This window comes from Motacilla alba, chromosome 13 (genome assembly GCF_015832195.1).
Source record: "Motacilla alba alba isolate MOTALB_02 chromosome 13, Motacilla_alba_V1.0_pri, whole genome shotgun sequence".
NCBI lineage: Eukaryota > Metazoa > Chordata > Aves > Passeriformes > Motacillidae > Motacilla > Motacilla alba.
In genome coordinates, this window is record NC_052028.1 from 6,591,945 (window position 1) to 6,612,375 (window position 20,431).

A 20,431-nucleotide genomic window follows, 5' to 3' on the forward strand; every position below is an offset into this window, starting at 1 on the left:
AGTAGTAGCAAAGAGTGGGCGCTAACTTCTCGAAGGCATTAGTGACAACATGGCTTGTGCAGCTGTGGGGAGGGGTCTGTTGCCTCTTGGAAGGCCACACACGGCCGCGCAGAGATTTTTCCTCATCTAACCTGTTAAATGCACAGTCCCCACATTTCTGCAGGAATGCCTGCTCCAGCGCAAAGCTTGGCACTGCAGCAATTCTCCCGCCCTCCACTTTCTGCTCATCCGCACATGAACTCCCGCTTCCTGTGCTGTCGGGATTTTCACCCCTTCCCGTTTCGGTGCACGATGCACACACACGCAGCATGCCCAGTGTCTGCCAGCAGAACGAGTCGGGTGTGCTGCAAACATTCCGCTGCTGCGAGCCCCAAAACTATCGCATCCCCTGGGGAGCCGCGGCCGCCCGCGCCGGAGGGATGCCTGGGGCCGGGGGCTGTGAGGGACCCGGGGGAGCTGTGAGGGAGCCGGGGGAGCTGTGCGGAACCGGGGGAGCTGTGCGGAGCCGGGGGAGCTGTGAGGAACCGGGGGAGCTGTCAGGGAGCCGGGGGAGCTGTGAGGGAGCCGGGAGGAGCCGTGCGGGACCCGCGTCCCTGTCCTTGGTAGCCGGCGCTGCCCGCGCTCGCCGCACAGCCATGATGGGGCTGGCCGCTCCGGGAAAACGAGCAGGGATGCACGGACATTCTGCCCGCAAAACACAGCTCCCGTATGGAGCTCCATGCACCGGAGCAAGCGATAAATTCGGAGATAAAAGGCTTCATTAATATGGCACCAAATTCCATGAACACACCGGCATGTACCACCATCGCACACACCCGCTGCTCACCCTCCCTCTGTCCGTGTCAGAGCGACAACAATTGTAAGAGAAATAAAACATTCTAAGCTGTGAGCTGCTAGAGATAGATGAATGCAATGCCACTATCCAAACCTCTGGCATTCTCACGACAGCTCAGCAAATTCGCAGATTCTTCACCCCCCCCAGCCCTCCCTCTCCCCCCCACCCTCCCAAACAGAATCAGAAAGCACATCTTACCACTGGATGAGAGAGAAGAACAGAAGTGCCCACACCATCATTTTGAGAGAAAATGCAGGATTCAAGAATGCAGTGCTCCCCAGGCTTGTTGGATTTGGAGGAATCATCTCTATTCCAGCCCCCCCCCCACCCCCCCCCAAGCTTTTTTCCCCCTTTCCTCTCGGTTGCAGATGGATCCGTCCCCTTCTTTAATTTTTTTTTTTTTTTTTTGGTAGTAGTTCTCCCTCCTCCCTACCAGGTCCCGTCAGTGGGATGAGACATTGCGCCCAGCTGCGGGAATTAATATGCAGGGGGAGAGAAATTAGATCTGCACAAGCCCTTTGCAGATATAATCAGAAAACGTCAGCTCTGGCAGCAGGCAGCAGCTTCCAAATCTAGGGAAATAATATAATTGGGAGAAAAGGAAAAAAATGAAACCCAAACAAAAAGCGAAAATCACAGACACTCACAGAATAAAAACAGTCAAGGAAAGGAGCACATACACATTTACGGAACCGCCGACACACATGCAGGAAAATCCAATAAAGCAACAAAGAGTAAATGAGAGGGGAAGAAAAAAAAAAAAAAAAAAAAAAAAAAAAAAAAGAAAGACTAAAGCAATGGAGCTTCTGCCTGAATGCAGATTAACTCTGAGGTCAAAGTGGAAATGATGCACTCTGCTGCAGCACAGATTAACACATGCGTGGTGTCAGCCAGGGTGCTTTTTAACCTTTGATTACACATATGCAGGCAGCCTGGATTTTCATTTTGGAGCTGAGAAGGATTTGGCAGGCATAAAAAAGGAGGTTGGAAGGAAAAGCTCGCCCTATGCTGCTGAGCATCCTCATTTTTCTAAACAGCGTGGAAACCGTGATTGCAAAGGGGGAAAAAAATGAAAGGTTGGATGGGGGAGTGGAAAAGGGAGGGATGGTTGTTGCTAAGTAACTCAGGAAATGGGGAAAGCAGCATTGGTGGAGTCAGTATGAATGAGGTGATTTAGTGTGTGATAGGATCAGGGGGAATATGCAAGGTTTTTATCTTCCCTCCCCCTAATAAGAGAGACTACACAGAAACAGGAAACACTTCCTAGCCAGAGGGGAAACACTAGAGGACTATGGAAGATGAATGCTGCCAAATTTTGGAACCGGAATCCCAAATTCCGTTGTCCAAAAATGCAATTTAGCAACTACTAGTTGAGTATATAATTCAGGGAATCTCATGATTTCCTAAAGTAAGCGTGCTTTAGTCTAAAATAGGTACTTGGACTATGATCTACGATAACATTGTTTTACCTCCCCTATTTTTTCTGTCTAGAGCCAAGTAAATATAGACAATAACAAGCCTACCCAATGGCATATATGAACTGGGAGATTGGGCAAACTAAATCACCAGGAACATTTTTTTTCTATCTCAAGCCCACTTTTCTGAAACTTCAGGGAGAAATAAATAAAAAATTATCCTAAAGAAAACTTAAATGATGGGAAAGTGAAATGTTCCCAATAAAACAAAAGATTCAAAATTTCCCACTGGACTTAGTCTTATTGGAGCCAAATTTGACACTTGGATTCTGCTCAAACCTTCTAATACCCTGGACAATCTGTTAGTTCCCAATGTCCAAATGCAGATGACATTTATACATCTGAATTAGATACAGTAGTTGCTTTCTCAGCGTTTCTAAAAACACAGATCCAGCCTTCAGCTATCAAGTTAATTTTTTCTGTTTCCAAACCCAATGCATTTAACTTTAACAATAATCAATAGATTTATATTATTAGTAGAATTAAATACATTTTGGTTCCTGTATAGTTCGATGATTATTGGAGCCACTATCTAACCCAGTCACTGTATTTTTATCAGTGTTTACAAACAAAGTAACAAGTTGCTAACCTGTTACTTAATATTTCTAGTCAATGGTCTTATTGTTAATTAAGTTATTTCATCAACTTGTGAAATACAGCCTCTTCAGTGATAGACAGGTATGAAATATTTTAAATACTCTCCCCATATCTCTCTTCCTCTCAGTGTTTATATATATATATATATATATATATATATATATATATGTATGTATGTATGTATGCATGTTCAAATATCAACATTTGCTCATGGTTCAATTCATTACCTGTAAGGATGACACTTCTGTGATTTTATTGCTGTAATCTCTCTCATCAGTTATCACAACATTCCTTTGAAGGATGAAAAGTTGTGTATATTTTGGTGAGGGAATCAAAATTGTTGAAAGCTAAGAATTTGAACTGTGCAAACACTTATTTATTGTCTTGGCTACTGCAACCGTGTCTGCACAAGCATGGCAGCTTTACTCTGCACTTTTTTCAACTGAAAATCTGTTCCATTAGCAAAGTCTTCTTGTGTGAAAAGAGCTCCTGGATTCCTACAAAATTCTTATGCACTTTTATTCCAGAGGATCAGCTCATTATTCTTTCTAGGAGAGACAAGGGGTCTGCAATAGAAGAAAAACCTGCTGGTGTCAAAGCTTGAGAAAGTTTTCTGAGCTTCCCGTCACACAGATGGTAAGTCAGAAATCAATGGATACTGTAATATTAATCCTGGATTGCTCAGAGATGTGAAAGATGTAGAAGACATTGATGATATTATTCCTGTGGGTACTTTATTAACTGTACCTTCTATTCACATTGTTGATTGGTTATTAGTGGGTTTTGATAGGCAAGCATACTGTGAAGATTGTGTGGAATTTTTTGCATATTAAAACTTGCAGCATTGTATTATGATCAATTTTTCATCCCAGACACATCAGCTTTAATTTTCATTTCAGCTGCCTGCAATTGACATTTAGGCATTGACTAAGGTAGTGGGAATTAGGATCTTTGGCCTCTGTTCCACTCAGTGGACCACAGAATGGCCAAGTCAGGCTTTTGAGTGCTCCTAGATAAGATCATTTCAATGCCAAAATACTTGACCCCCCCATACATAAAACTTATCCACCAATAATCAAGCAATACCAATTTGGCTCTAAGTAATTTTAAATGCAAATTTGTCCTTGCAGTTCTTTGCAACCTCGGTCTGAAGGAAAGGAAAGTAAACCCACACTTTATGTTAAAGAATTTCAACATTATTATATTAGGCTGATAACCTCTGCTAGGAAAAACTTTGTTTATCTGTAGCAGATAGAGCTGCCTAGAAAACAAAAATGTACCAGGCTGTTTTCTCTCTGAACACACATTGTCTTTGAAGCACAGTGTTCTTTTTTCTGTACCCACAAGCTCTATCAGACACTGATATTTTAGGATTCCGTCATAATAAATTATCACAAAGGATCAAATTTACATGAGGACACTGCCTAGTGTGAAATGTTTTCCTGACACCTTTGGTGTGATAAACCAATCCCACATAGTAACTTGTCCCTGGGCACAAATGTGGTATCTTCACAACAAATCATTTCAAGTTTTTGAAAAAATTGTCTCATGAAGAATAATTAAGCACAGAAGTTATTGTTCCAAAAAGATGCATGCTGTATCAGACTAGAATATTATAGGAGTATCTTGGTCAATTTGGCAGACGCCTTGTTCATTTACAAGGGGGCTCTCAGCTCCTATGATTTCCCTATGTGTCCAAGGAAAACATGGCTTTTTCTTACCCTAAAATTATTTATTTTCTGTGTATCAAATATTAGATCACACATCAGAAAGGAAGAAGAAAAAGATACATGTAAGAAAGCAAATGCAAAAGTAGGTGTTGCAAAAGATGCATAAAGTAAAAAAAGGGGCTCTGCCAATGTCAATATCTTGCCAGATTGTTTTTATCACATGTTCCTATCTGGAAATTCTTCCTGTTTCAGCTTGTTTTTCCTTGTGTTGCTTTAGACAAAAACAAAGCAAACCACCAAAAATAAAGTGCTAATTGCACTCTCTCCCAAATGGCACATGATTTGGGTAGAGGTAACTGGTTTATATGGGTCATGCTGAGGATGCTTTCTTAAAGGCATAAGGAGGGAACATCTAGGTAGTTAAATTATCTATTATTATGTTTTATGAGACTATTTATTACATATCAAGTAATGTTTTGATGCCTAGAAAAAAACATTAACTACTGTTTTTATATTATTCTTATTCTGAAATAAAATATCCTAGTTATAAATAAAAAGACTTTTGAACTGCATGAAAACACATACATTTAAAAATAGCTTGTATAAAGCTATATATAAATATATATTTTATAATAGTAGTTATAACATTGATAGCAATTTGCTTTCTTCAAAGAATCTCTTAGCATATTTTAGCTCTGGGTAAATGTCTTAATACTGAACTCCTAAGGACAATAGCATCCAATATAAAGCATTTCTTTGATGGGATTCTAGGATTTGATATAATCTCTCTTTTTTCCCCATGGTCTATCTTCTGACACATTTTCTGTTCATCAATAGGTGTATAAATGCATATTGAAACATGGAAAACCTAAGAATTAATCTTGAAACACTTCTAGGAGAAAGGTAGGTCATGGTTTCATACATTTATTACTGTACATGTGTGTTCATGGTTGTGCATGGGAGGATTTCATTTGGAACACCCAGACACCTAGTTCTCTTTTAATCCATGTGCTCAAAACACAGTCAGTCTGTGAAGTAGGGGTATGGGGGTGGGCTGAACAAAAACTGCACTAGATAAGTGCTAGACTAAAATCATAGTTTGGAGATGGTTATTGACTGAATCAACATAAAATCTGGACCTTTCAAAGAGCTTTGTGAAGCAAGCCCAACACAATTATTGCATCTGCACAGATACATTCATGTCAGTACCAAGTAGATGAACTCAGAAGTATAGTGCACAGTGTATCCAAACATAGTTCTGTCTATTTTTCCAAATGTAACCTAAATATATCTATTTGTTATAGTATTGAAAAAATAGTGCCATCTTAATATTGAATCTCGCTGCTATTTTTCCCTGGTAAATATTGGATGGAGTCAGAAATATTGCCTATCATTTTGTAGAATATGGATGCCACAGAATTTTGAAGTAGGACTCTAAGGTATATTTATTTATTTAACTGGAAAAATATTGTTTAAGCATTGTTTCAGTCTTGTTTATTTGGAAGATGATTCACTTAAACTGTCAGAACAAAAGAAAAAAAAAGGCTAAGTGGGTTAAAAATAGTAATTCTTTCAAGAAACCCTTTGAGCTGAAGCCACCTTCTTAGAGTATTCAACATACTGCATTTTTTAAAAAAGCCAAAATCTTATGCTGCTTGGAAAATTATTTTTAAAGAATTATTTTAGAGCTTAGCGATTAAAATTGAGAAGTGTTTCCTAAGACACTACCACTTACAGTGATACTTCAGGATTTAATGCAAAGTGAACATTTTTACAGATAGATATTATTCAATCTGCATCACCAGGTTTCTATTCAAAGCAATCATTTCCAAGTACTCGACTTAAAAGAAAGAATTCTGGTAGCCTAATACAACCAAAGCACAACCCTAAAATATCTGTTTGCTTACGTGCTTTGATCTTGTGCTAAAACAGTAAAGAAAACAAGTTGTTGGCTAAGAGCTCTCACACTGTGCTTAGATGTACAAGCTCCTGCCAGGAACAGGCTTACCAAATGTTATTTTGTGCTGCAAACATCTAAGATTCTGTTATCATCAAACTCTTGGAGCAAACTGCATTCCCCACCTCCCTGCACCTGACCTGAATAAGCTTCCTTACCCTGTAACCTTACCTAGAGGGCCCAGTTCCTTCACACTAAATCCTTATGTGAAGAAACCATGCTATGGTACTTTCTGAGGAATAAACTAATGGGGGTTTTTCTGAACAGTTTTGTTAATGCCTAGGAGAAGTTTCTGCTTCCCAAGAGTTTCGAAGAAGCACGATTTTCAGGAGTCATTTATTGATATGTATTCACATTCGTCAGTCTTGTGCACAATATTTCACATGTTTATACTAAGAGCTTAGATTTAAACCCTTCGTTCAAAATACAGCTTCCATCCCATGCTTCCCTTGTGCTGAATCTCTACGTTTAAGACCACTTTGAAACCACCCCAAGAAGCCAGACTCTCCTTCCTGTACTCAAGCTCCAGCCAAAGGAGAAAGGAGAATGTTCGAGTTGTCCAGCTCTCACTCCTGGGGTTGAGAGAGGGTGGCAGTGCTGGGCTCCTTTCTGAGGTGATGGCAGAATCTCTACATGAAGGAGCAAGGGAACCCTTTTTACATAGTTTGCACTTTCAGTGGGACAAGCTGAATTCTATTGTTCATAAATCTGATTATTACCCATGACCACTCAACATACTTGCACCTTGTTTTGGATATCTACCCGCATGTAAATTGTAATTGTATATATTGTCTATTTAGCAATGAGAAAGGAAGAAATACCCTGTGCACAGTCAGCACTGAATACCAAAGGGAAAAACACATTCGAAATTTTGAAAGGGTGCTTTTCCATAACTGTGTTCTAGTACTTGAATATGTGTGTATTGGAATGAAATGAAACAGGTCATCTTCAAACCAGCATCTTCAAATCAGCTATGTAGCAGCACATTTCATGGACCAATATGCTTGCAAATGTGATTTCATCAGTGTATACTCACATTTGGCAGGATTTATGTGTTCTGTAAATGATATGTTTTTGTTCTAAGTCATTATATGTATATTTTTTCTTATTTACTACTACAAAGAAATAGTGCTCTTGAGGCTGCTGCATCTGTTCATTTAAACTGTGCACATCTACAGTATTATTTTTATTCCCACATGAAGAATGAAAATTCTCATAGACCAGGAAATCATTGTTCATTCATTTATTAGTTTTTCGCAATATATAATGCATCAAGAAAATCAAAGTCAGATGCTTGGTTTCTGACTGATAAAAATAACTTGGCTACCTTAAGAGAATGATTACTTCTTTCAAAAAGAAGTGAATTATCAGTTTTCCTACAAATAGATATAATTTTTTTTCAGAAAAATAATCTAGAAATCCTGACAAGAGGCCAAAGGAAGCAGTTTGAAATGCATGCTTAGGAAGTCTCAACAAACCTTGATGCAATTTAGGAGTACATTTAACTGCTGTCTGAGCCCAGGGCTTTGCACAAGGAGGTGCAACCTTCTTTTTCATTATTGCAGGAAAAGGCCACTACTTGACAGAAAACTTAAGCCTCAGAATGTCACTTTTCACAATTGTAATCTCTATATTTTCAGTAAAGATATTTTTGCTGTTTCTGCTTTTCACTCTTACCAAGAAAGTGAGATCTAAAAGTGAAAAAGGTGAGATTTGGCAATATAAATCCTGAATTTGTTCAGCAGTGAATATTTTAAAACATCAGCCTCCAAAGCCTGCGTGATAGCAGACACTCAGGGATGCCACTCCTATCAGACACAGCATCCCTGACGTTCTGTAGTTGTTATCCCTTTTGTATAGAAAATCTGATTTGATATGTGTTGTTAGTCTGGCATTTTGCTTAGTATTCACTAACACTGATCCAAAAGCTCTGTATTTCCAGGCCAGATTTGATATTTCCTTTAGACAGTTTACATAATCTTAAGATCTATTTTGGTGTGTCATTATTTCCTATGATTGCAATATTCAAAGTCTATTTCCAGCGGCAAAGTAGAATCTCCTCCCAAAGTAACTGTGAGGAAATCTTCCTGCCATTTGTGTAGGACCACATTGGGACACAAATATGGTTCCATACAGGCTGAGTGGAGCAGGAATGGCTCCGTGGGAATGGATCCAGGGTGCTGAGGTCTGTGAAAGCCTTACAGCTAGCCCTGCCAAGGGAATGTTATGCCCATTCTGTATAATCATTGCAAATGGTTTTCGATTCTTCCTCCAAAAAACAGGAAGGAATGAAAGTAAAAGGCCATAAAGGATGTTTTCTTCATGCAGAAGGAGGCAGCCCATTGTGTCTGTTTGAGCAAGAAGATAAAACAGAAAAGAATGTATGCTAACTCATTACACTAATTCTGCAATGCAAGGATACACAAGAGCAGAGTTTTCAATACAGTATTAAACATCTATTTTTCATGTCTGCATTTGAGCTATAAGTTTGGTTTATTTTGGATTAATCTTTTTAACTTTCCCTAAAGCTGAAGAAGAAATCTCACAGTTTGGCCATGTTTCTGTTCAGAGTAAGCTCTTTTGATCTTGCAGCATTGGGAAGGATCACTTTCTGTGCAGTGGATGTAAATGCACTTTGGGAAGGATAGCAGATAACAGTACACGTGTGCTAGCAGGAATACATTTTTTGACTCTGGACTTTTGATGTCATGCTATGACAGTCTTATGGGCAAACTGAGGATATTTGTTCTAGTTCTAGAAATTTCTCCTCATTAATTTTCAGTGGTTTGCTTTTCAGTGCAGTTTGGTACTGAATAGGATTATTCCTTTTACTACTAAATATATTAAATAATGATCTGGTAGTATGGTAGTATGAATAGTATCCTTACCATATTCAGTAAGGATGCCAAGCCACAGGCAGAAGGGTGGAGGGAATAAGATTAGACCTGAAAAACAAAAGCTGAAAAAAAAAATTCAGAACATTCAGAAAGAATGGCCAGAAGTCTTGAAAAGTGTTGTCAAAGGAAACATGAGAAAAGGGGGTAAATGCAGTTTAGTCTGAGGAATTATGTCAAGTTTTCAAATATGTGCAGGTATAATTAGGCATAAATAGCTGGTATTTCTGCTTTGTAGGGTGATTGAGATTTATCACAGCTTCTTAGATTAATTATCTTTGGATAAGTCAAAAGAATGCTCTATGGTGGGAATCTCTGAGCACTGAAATAGTTTTCTGACGTAAAATATGAGGTTCATTCAGCGTTGCTTTCTATAACTCATAGGTAAATGCTCTGTATAAGCTAAAAATGGGCTGAAATTAAACAGAGAACTGTTCAGTTAAGCTTTTAAACAAAAAAGAAAAAAAGGCAGTCTCATACATATATTTTTATCTGAAAGAACTAATGGAAATTAATTCATTTGATAGGGGCAACAAAAGCTTTTGTTGCCACAAAAATAAAGGTTTGCAACATTCATGATTTAGATGAGAAAAAAAAAAGTATATTGCTTGCAAGATCAAAAGAAAATGGAATGGGAAAAAGTGATTTCCAAGGATGTTATATAAAGTTCATTGTCGCTTTCCATCTCTGTCTCTTAAGTTCAGTTTTGTGATATGAAAGTTCACCACTAAGTAATGACTTTCAGGAAAATATTCCTAAGAAGAACTTGAACTCTGTTACTTTTCGTGTTATTTGATCTTGTATAACTTACAACATACTCAGAACAGTAACTGCAATGAAAATCTCTTCAAGCTGCTTGGACTACAAGAGACATGTCTTTTATTCTTCTTTCCTGTTTGCATATGGAGTGGATTTTTTTGCATCTCTAAGTGACGTGGCCCATATACTCATGACAACAAAAAATGAGCCTGAATCATCCCTTCTCCTCTGAAATGTAGATTGTGTGATGATCTCAGTTGCAGACCAGATTGTAGCTTTTACCTATGTTAACAGATTTCTGCTGCAATGTCTCTCTATGGTTTTAAGCTTTCAAGAATCCTATAGCCCCAAAATATAAATTTCCTAATATAAGCAGTGACACATCAAGGGAAAAGTGCTGAAGTGATGTAGTTCCATATATTCCACTTAATAAGTCAAACTCATATTGAAAGAAAGTGTGAAGGGTTATACTCACTTCTATGCCCCTACCTGGCTACCACAGTTTATTTTTTCAGATGAAATAAGGCTTCAGAAGCTGCTCTGGGACTGTACAGTGACAGGAAGTATAGAAATTGTAGGAATTTACTATTTGACACTTTTCAGTACTATAAAGCTCTCAGAACTGGGACAGAGAACACGAAATCTCTCTAAAAACCTGTCATAGAAAAATGTAACATCACCAGGCTGAAGCCTGAGGTCTGGGTTGGGATGTACACAGGGACTCAGGCAGGCAGGAAGGGAGGGCATTGTATCCCTCATCCAGCTCCTACTCAAAAGAGCTGTCAGTGCTGATTGAATTTAAACCAGACCTTGCTGTTCAGGTCTAGAAAAGTATCAGGGTTAGAGATTTCACAGCCTCTCTGTGCAATTCATTCTAATCTTTAATTGTGCTGACAGTGAATCATTTGTTCTCCCCCTTTGATTAACAACCCTTATCTCTGGCACTGCCTTCTGACCCCAGAGAGCTGCTCCATGTGCAGCCCCATCCATGATGCTCTGGGTGCTCACTCTGGCTGTTTATCAGTTGAATAACTGTACAATTTCTTGTCTTGAAGCCCCCAAAAAGGACACAATGGTCCAGATGTGGCCTGATGAAGGCCAGGTAAAGGTGAGTGATGACTTCCTCAGGTTTGCCTTCATCCCTGCCATGACTCCTGTTTCCCTGCCAGTCGGTCCCCAGCACTCCTTGGGGAGGGATTATTCCATCCCATTGCAGAATTTTACAGGTATTCTTACTGAATTTCATTTTATTCCTTCAGCCAAATGCAGCCTCTCTGAATGGCAGCCCTTCTCACAAGCACATTGACACCATGCCCTAGCTGCTGTCATCCACAAACTTGATGGGGCTGCATCCAGTTTCTTTTAGTGCCCAATTTTATAAACAACAAAATGCAAAATCTAAAGGCTCTAGCTAAACTAGAGGGATAACAACTATGTTGGTTTTCCTTTTACACTAAAAAATTAAAATTAAAAAATTACTGTAAAATACCATCCCTGGGAGCTTCCCAAGAGTATATTTTAGTTTATTTGTGCCTGCTTTGAATGCTACCTGTTGTGCATCTTCTCATGGAAAAATTATTTTAAATAATTAATCTTAAATACCTTTATTTTCAACGGGTGCTCATTTAGTTTCCTGGTTCTTTTACACTAAGGGCTGTATTATCAGAGGGGCTGTTACAGCTAATGAGACTATACAGTGCTATGCTCATGTTTCAACACAATCCCATTAGCACTTCAGTAAATTAAACTGCATTTTGAAGAGAAAATAACTGAAAAAAATTTCAAAGAAGTTGAAACATATCAAACATTGTAATGCATAATCAAGTAAAGTTACATATTAATATTGCAATGATAATTATTAAACAGTTGTGGTATTATTAAAGTTGATCATGTGATTATCATGATGAGGCAGCCTTGTCTACTTTGAAATTATGTGTGTGCTATCATTCCAGGGGCTTGGACTAAACTAAATATTAATGTGTATATTAATAACAAAACAAATTTAAAAAAATAATTAAACCAAATACTATGAGAAAGCTTGATTTTGAATATCCTTCTATCTATTGTCACTCTCAGATACATAGAACCAGGTAGAAATTAAATCAGGAGAATCCAAAATGTATCCACTTGAAAATGAAATGTCCTCTCTGACATAGCAGTGAATCTACAAGTGAATTAATACAGCAAGAGATCATTCAAAAGAGGCTTTCAAGTGCTTTTTAATTATTGGTTAGATGTTACACATTCCTCTCTATTTAGAATAGTGTCTCAGGAGCTGTAAACCAAGATTTATTTTACTGAAACTTTTGATCTTTTTCCATTCAGCAAATATTGATTTAATCTTTCATACTTCTCCCAAAGAACAAGCCAAGAAACTAATGGACTGCACATTTTGATCTTTGTCAGATGATGTCAACAGCAGCGAATGTCAGGGTGAATCAGAAACAGAGATTAACCTGCTGCTTTCTGCCTGGAAGTCTAGCAGTAGGCACCTGCACCATCATTTAAGCCAGAAGTCAAATGAAGATTAAATTGGTTGGGTTTTTAAAAGGATACTACTTAACTCAGTTTTGTATTGTTTAATAGCAATCCTGAGAAAAAAATGGAATCAGCTTTTTGTACCTCTGAGTTAGCAAGTTTGCATGAGCAAAACGTTTCTTTATTATGCGTTATTCACCACAGGTCAGGTTATAGGAATATAGAGATGTGTGGTGAATATTACACATTGAGAATCAAAACTGAAATTTCACAGACCTCCTTACAGGAGATATGGGAAATCAAAAATTCAGAAATTTTAACTTGTTTAAAGCTGATTATCCTACTGGCCATCTTGAAATAGAGGAGCTCACTCCACTGTGCAGAGTTTGGCTATGAAATACCCAGGAAGGGAAGGATGCACCTGCCCCAGGGTTGTGCATCTTTGGGGTGTGGAAAGATTGCAGGCACAGGGTTCAGGCACTCTTTAAGTTTGTGAGTATCATGTTCTGTGATGTCAGACCACCCTTACCTTCTGTTGAACAAATGCTGTTCTTTGAACCTGCTCCACTCAGTTGCACTTCCCAGGTGTTCATTCCAGGCTGCTGCTGCCGAACAGCAGGAATGGGATATGTGGACATTTTTTTTCCAGGGAGGCAAAATACTACTTAACAGCATTTAAAAGAGACAACAGATGGGGAGACTGTTTCTCAAAATAATCCTCCCTAATGGACATTGCAGTGACAATCCTGCAGAAAGAGGGAGGAGAAAAAATCTCTGCAGCATCTGTGAAAGGAAATCCTGGGAAAACAAATAAATTAGGCTCTTTTGAACAGGCAAATGACTGCCTGAAGTTATTTATGCACAACAACATTTGCTTAGTTTCTTCCTTCCATTTTGTTTATGGATGGTTTAACTGAAATTTCAGATGGGTTCTGTCAGATCATATTCCCAGCCCTGGTTCTTTTGCACTGTTGCAAAATATGGGCAAGAAATTTGCTTAATCAGCTGGGGAATTCCTGGCATCAGGATCCCAAAGGTAATGCCAGCCAAGGTGATGCCATGTGTTTTGCCACTTTTTCTCGTCCTTCTCACCAACATGGAAAGCAAAATGTTGAAAGAATTCTCCCTTTTCTTGCTTTCAATGCCATCCACATATGCAAATGTATATCGTCACTTCTCCTTTTGGCAGTGAATAAACTATTAATATGTAAAACTTCACAGAGATCTAGTGCATTTCTCAAACTTTTTTAGTGTAACTAAATCATATTTTCTCTATTCTATTTATTGATGTGGGCAGTGACTCTTGCATTCCTTTGCATGGTCTAGAGCCTAATCATACTCCTTTTGTTCTCTGTGGTAACATCCATTACAACTGCTCGCTAACATTTTGGTTCTGTTTTTATAAGTCAATATTTTCCTCTTTTTTCACAGCTATTTTTCAAAAATCTTGCTATTTTTAGAATTTGCATATTTATTGTTTGATTTGGTCTATTAAATTGTTTGGAAATAAACATGGATTTTCCCTGTAGCAAAATGTCACAGAATGAGCTCCAGTGCTGCTAAAATCAGTTTAACTAGGGGAATGAAACAGAAAAAAAAAAAAAAAAAGGAGTGGGCTGGAAATAGGAATAAGAACAGATGGCCTAAGTTAGCATTTTTAGATATTATATTACATAAAGTGGTAGGAGGGAAACTAAAAAAGGTAAATACCAACCTTTTTAATAGTAGAAGTTTTCTGTTGATACTCTCTCTGTATTGTATGGATATGAAAACTGAAAACCACACTGCTAAATAGTACAAGTTTCAACATTAAACTGGGTAATTGGTTAAATTGGAATTGTAAGGATACCTAGTACAATTATGAGTATCTCTGTGGTTTTTTGAGACTTTTGCATTTCTTTGAAAGGAAACATTTATTGTTTTTTGTGATCTGATCTGCACAGCTGATATGCAAATTAAGTCATAATAATATTCTTCAGAGACGCTCTGCCACAATGTGTCTTCAAAGGAGTGTCTGCAGTTTCTGGCTTGAAGCTGTCTACCACACTTCATGTGTGACTTCTCCGATGCCTGACTCTTTATTTAGGAGCTCAGTTACCACCCAAATTTTTGTAACATTGTCAGGAAACTTTCAGGTGAATGCTGGCAGCACTTCTTATTTTATTGTGTGAAAAGAAATACAGAGTAGAGCACTTGCATATTTCATTTTTTTGCAGAGAAAGATTGTTGGACATACTGGCTGGAATGAGACAAAAGCTTTTTTTTGTTTTTGTGTGAGTATGTGGAACCTGGAACAATCCTCAGGGGATTGTTAAATTGTCATATTAGACCACATATTAGAACACAACTATTTATATATAAGACTAAAGAATGTAGGTCATGTCTAAAAGTATAAAGAAGAGTCACAGAGATGCAATGTTGCTGAAAATGATCTGGGAGAGTGATTAATCATCCCATCAGTGCTGAGAAAGTGGCAATCCAAAACCCTGAGGTATTTTGAAGTACTCAGCATTTAGACAACAGGTTAGGATATGCTCTTTGGAAGTATGCAGTGTGGATTTTAATTTATTTAGGTATAAGAGGCCTTGAACCTGTAACAGAAATGAATTGTGAAAGCTGGAGTATTTTAATGTCAGAGAAGAAATCAGCCATATCTGAGATTTGTCAAAACACCCTTCCAAACTCACTCAGCAGTGTGATCACCCAGGATGGGACTGGGAGCAGGACACAAAGTGCTGCTTCTGGTGAGGCTGAGGAAGAGCAGGGGCAGCCTGGTCAGCGTGGTCCCAACAGGCACTGGGAGCAAAAGCAGAAGCATCAGGAGTCTCCTGCTGACAGGATCTGAGCCCCCTCCCAGTGACACAGGAGCAGAATGACTGCTGTCAGAGTCCAAAATATTGGTGCCTCCACCTAAAATCAAAGCTCCTTCAAGGTCCTTGAATCCTTTCATGAGTCTGGCAAAATACACAGAATGGAAGACAAAGAAAAGGCAAATTTTTTTTAAAAATTCTATGATAAGCATATACCTACCAATAGTTGAGCATTTTAGTGAATCCTTTAAGGCCCAAACACATTATAAGTTACATCTTTAGATGGTAAACTTAGTCATGAAGTCAGATGTTCTTCACTAATTTATTAGCTAAGAAACTTTTTCTACTTATTAATTTAAGACATCCTATCTCTCTATTCCTGTCTAAAGCAATTCTTGATACAAGTATTAAACACATTTCACTGAACCATTTAGTTTGGCCACAATGCATCTTTCCAGTTAGAGAACACCTGAATAGCTGGTCAGAATTTGGCCATAAACCTCTTTATGACTCTACCTATTTCATATAAAAATCAGATAGTGTCATTATATTCATGGCTTTGAACAAAGTAATGCTCTCCTACATTATAAAAAGTCATTTTCCTTTACCTTTTGATGTCTTTGCCTTTCCAAGAATTTGTCATTTGCAATGGTAGTCAGAATGTCGTGGGAATCAAAGTTCTTCTGTGAGCAGCTCTGTTCATCTGTGCAGTGAGAATGAATGCATAAATTATTTGTGTCATTTTACATTTTGTTTTTGAATTATGTTTAATATCATGTGCTTATTATATATTTCCAAGAAGTATTTTCAAATAGAAAATGGGTAATAAAATTACATAATTTCTTAAGATAACATTATTTTAATGAGTGCTGTGAATGAGGCTCATCATTAACATTTCTTGCTGCCTGAAGAAACCATCTCTTCTTTTAGAAGCTTTGTCTATACCAGGAAAAAAAAAAAAATTAAAATAATTTCCTCTGTTTGCTTCCATTTATGCCACTTGTGTAAAGCATAGGCAAACATTGATAACAGCATGATTCAGATAAAACATAAACATGTATGTTTATCTAGATTAAGTATATATATTCATATATATTCATTAAGTATATATATTAAGAATATATTCATATTCTTAATATATATTTTATTTAACACGTATATGTATATATATATATATATATAAATTATATATAACCAATATATATTCATTGGTTTATTTAGTAGATATGTTAAGAACTAAAATTAAATACATTATGAAACAAAGCTTTACTGTAGCAGGCTAAAGCCAGGGCCTTGCTTCAGCTGAACCTTGTGTTTCTAAGCTCTAGCACAATAAGAGCAGGATGTTTCAGATTTTCAAGCAGTTTTTAGCTGTCTTTCACATTATCCATAATCTTTCTTGTAGACTTTTCATTGGCCTACTTCCCTACTCACTGAAAGAGTTCTGCTGGTAAATTCAGTGCCAGAGCTACACTTTCACCTGTGATTTTCAGGCCTTATACTGGATCATAATTCTGCAATAAATTCTGACTTTCTCCCTAAAGCTTTTTCTGAATATTCTACTGTCTCAAGACCAGGCAAGAATCTGTAAAAAGTAGCCATCAAGATAAAATCCTGCACACCATCAATTTTTGGGGGGATTTACATTGCATCAGAGGCCTCATATGAAGAAAGACCTTAGGAAATGAACCTGTCAAAGCACACCACTCACTACCTAAACTGAACCAATAGTTTTTTATTCTTTGCAGCTTTTTGGAAAGCTTCTCTTTCTATACTCAGTCTCACTTTGTTAGACAATACTGTACTGTAGCATTTAAATATCTTTTCTTTATCAGTGATGTCTCAGAGTGATCAAATTTAATCAAATGCTAGATAAATCTATAAACAAATCTGATCATAATAAATTGTTGCAGGAATTAAATGTATTTTCACATCTGGACTGATTTATTAGCTGTGTGCCGTATTTGTTTCATTTTATTGTTGATACTATTTTATAACACTAAGAGGAGAAATATATCATAATTAAAACAAATATGCATATTTTCAACTATTCTTTTATCTACATGTGCTCCCCTCCTAGAAGGCCATAATAATGGTAATGACTTATTTCCAGGGATGGTAATTTTAATTTGTTGCAAAATAATTCCTATTTAGGCTAGGGGTAGAGGAGAAAAACTGAAGTCAAGAGATAATCAATATTTTTCCCATAGCAATTGAAAAAAATAACATTATCTGTTCAATATAACTGGTTTTTATTTAAATGTTCCCATAAACTTTGTTCAGGCTCTGCTGAGCCTGCAATATATGTTAATGCTATCAGAGGGAGGAAAACACTTGTGGAAATACAATAGACAAGCCTTAAGGCAAGGTGAAGAATTTACCATTATATTATTGATCCAGCAGTGGGTCTGAGAGGAAAAAGAGCTTTAACTGGTCAGATATCACCCATAGAGTCTTCATCTGAATTTTTTTTAGTTATTGTAGGTGTATTTTTGAGAAGAGTGCCTCACTGCCATAGACCATTCATATAATATTATTAAAATAATATTCAAATTTATTTTATGAACTCTCTTATAGTCTAGGAACCATACTCTCTATTCTTTAATTTTAGTTAAGTTTATTCCCTTTGATTGGATCGGCTTTGCAAGAAAACTGGTGGAATTAAGCTGGGTAAAAAGCATGCCACGAAAGTTTTCAGTACTGAGCATATTTGGTTCCTGTGGTTCTAGGAACTTTTAAAACTTCTTGCTGTGTGCGAATCTATCCCACAGCTGCTGCAGTCACAAATCTCTCTTGTGCCAAATCAACTCCTTTCTTCTTTTCAGTCGTGGTTAAAGGGTTTGTAACACAGAGACAATAAATATGCACATCTCTATATCCAGTGTTTAAATATGCACATCTCTATATCCATTGTTTGATGATGAGGCCACAGCAGCAAGAAATGTGAGGCTGATGTATCGAGTCTTTGCATATTGCTGGATATCAATAGGACAACACTGGTTACATTTTTCTTCTCTAGTTGCTTTTGAATTCCTACTTGCATTTTAGCTTTATTTTCACTCTTGTGTTTTTTATTTCCCTTGGTAAAAATTCAGGTTTGTTAGCAATAGCTTCTTTTCTGCTGTTTTGCATAGTTATTTTCAATAATGAAAACAAAGGAGATGTGGATTAACTACAAGGTTTTTTTTTTAGACAGCTATAATGGAACTCAGCAATAACACAATTTTTTCCCATGACTACCTACCATTCTCACATGAATTCTGTTAGCAATTGCAGTGCCAATGACAGATTCTGTGCAGGAGGGTAAGAATGGAAAGTTTCAAAACATTTCAAAGTAAACTAAATCACAATTTAAAAAGAATTAGTAATGTGAATAAACTTGTACTGTGAATAAACTTGCAATAAATAAACTTTTTTGTGAATGGGAAGAGAAATTTGCTACAGAAATTTTCATGACAAGTCATATGCTTCAAGAAAAAATATTCCAACCTATTGCTAGGATTTTAGACATCAGAATACTTTATGAGCCAAATCTAAATCAATATTAACATGAAACATTCACAATGAGTACAAGGAAACACGTGAGTTGATATAAAACATTCATCTGTTAAATAATTTACAGCACGTTTTTTCCTTGTTCATCTATCCTACTTTCACATTATGCTTATGGTTTTTTAAGCATCACTTTTTCTCAGCAATGAATGGAGAGCACCTCTGTATACAGGTTTTGTATTAAAACTGCATAAAAAATGATGGTTTCAGTTCAGATATCTAACAGAAAAAGAAATGTGAATTAGTGCAAACCTTCATATAACTCAAATGTTTCCTTTTTTTTTTTTTTTAAATTATCCAACACTTGAAGCAATAGCAAGGCAACAATTGACAAATTGCCAAAAGCACAGGGAAGAACCTTCTTCTGTTTGCTTGGGAAAAAAAAAAAAAAAAAAAAGGAGAAATAAAAAAAAATTAAAAATAGGATCTCAACGACCTCAACCTATGACACCTACAAAATCCTTCTGCTCAGCACGTTGTGGGGTACAGAGAGAACGATGCTCACCATTTTCCCTGTGTTATGTTACTGATTGTGAAATATTCTTTTAAACAAGGAAGAACTAAGGAAGAGCAGATCTGCAGTGTTGCCATCAGGCTCTTTACTTCTAATCGCCATTCTAAGCCAGATAAAACTAGAAAAATTAATATAGCTTCATCTACCTCTTATGAAAGAATCTGGTAAACACCAGTTTATTATATTAATCAATAGAAACAAAAACGATGTACTTTTATATCAAAAGATGGAGGAGGGTTTACAAGTAGGGAGATAATTTGGGTTACCTCTTCTGCCACCAGCTTTGTATCTCTCATTTCCCCCTCTGTAAAGACAGTTAAAGATCACATGTGTTTCTCTGTTTTTTCAAAGTATATTGTAAGATCTCAGAAGGAATATTCAGATCATGATATACATGTGAACTACATGTGCCAGTTCTGTTCTCAGTTGTGAGTCCTGTTGCAGTAGAGATAAATTAAATAGCAGGAATTTAAATCAGATTAGGCTTATAAATGCCACGGAAATCTTTGTTAACCATTTGAGTTTTCTTCCTCTGCATAGGATCACACTGGCTCTCCCTGAAGCTCAAAACCAAACTGGATCCTGTTAACTACACTGTGACATCATGACAGGAGTTACTGTATGCAGGTTTGCCACTTATAATCAAATCACCATTTCCTCTATCAGTTTGCTTGCATTATTAAGTGACACTTAAAAGTAATTTTGATGATTAAATGAGCTGTTCTTCACAACAAGCATGTAATTTTATTTTTTCCATGAAGCTTTCAAATCAAGACATAATATTCTGCACTTGGCACATCTATGCCAGGTGTAAGAAAATTGGTCTGGAGTTTTACTTCCTTCTTTACCTGCAAAGAAGATGTTTCCATCACTTGTAGTATGTATTTCTC

The 20,431-nt window shown here is 37.1% G+C and overlaps 1 protein-coding gene and 1 long non-coding RNA gene across 2 annotated transcripts in view; one reads left to right on the plus strand and one right to left on the minus strand.

Annotated features, from left to right (window-relative positions):
• GABRG2 (gamma-aminobutyric acid type A receptor subunit gamma2) overlaps positions 1-1,922 on the minus strand; it is a 64,959-nt gene extending 63,037 nt beyond the window's left edge. The window contains exon 1 of the mRNA XM_038149801.1: positions 1,034-1,922. Within this exon, the coding sequence (XP_038005729.1) occupies positions 1,034-1,140 (107 nt within the window). The 5' untranslated portion in view covers positions 1,141-1,922. The remainder of the gene's footprint in view (positions 1-1,033) is intronic.
• Positions 1,923-3,467: 1,545 nt separating this feature from the next.
• Positions 3,468-20,193, plus strand: LOC119706316. The gene is made up of 3 exons (XR_005258505.1): positions 3,468-3,543; positions 5,415-5,480; positions 20,082-20,193. It is a non-coding gene; the product is annotated as an uncharacterized LOC119706316 (long non-coding RNA).
• The last annotated feature ends 238 nt before the right edge of the window (positions 20,194-20,431 follow it).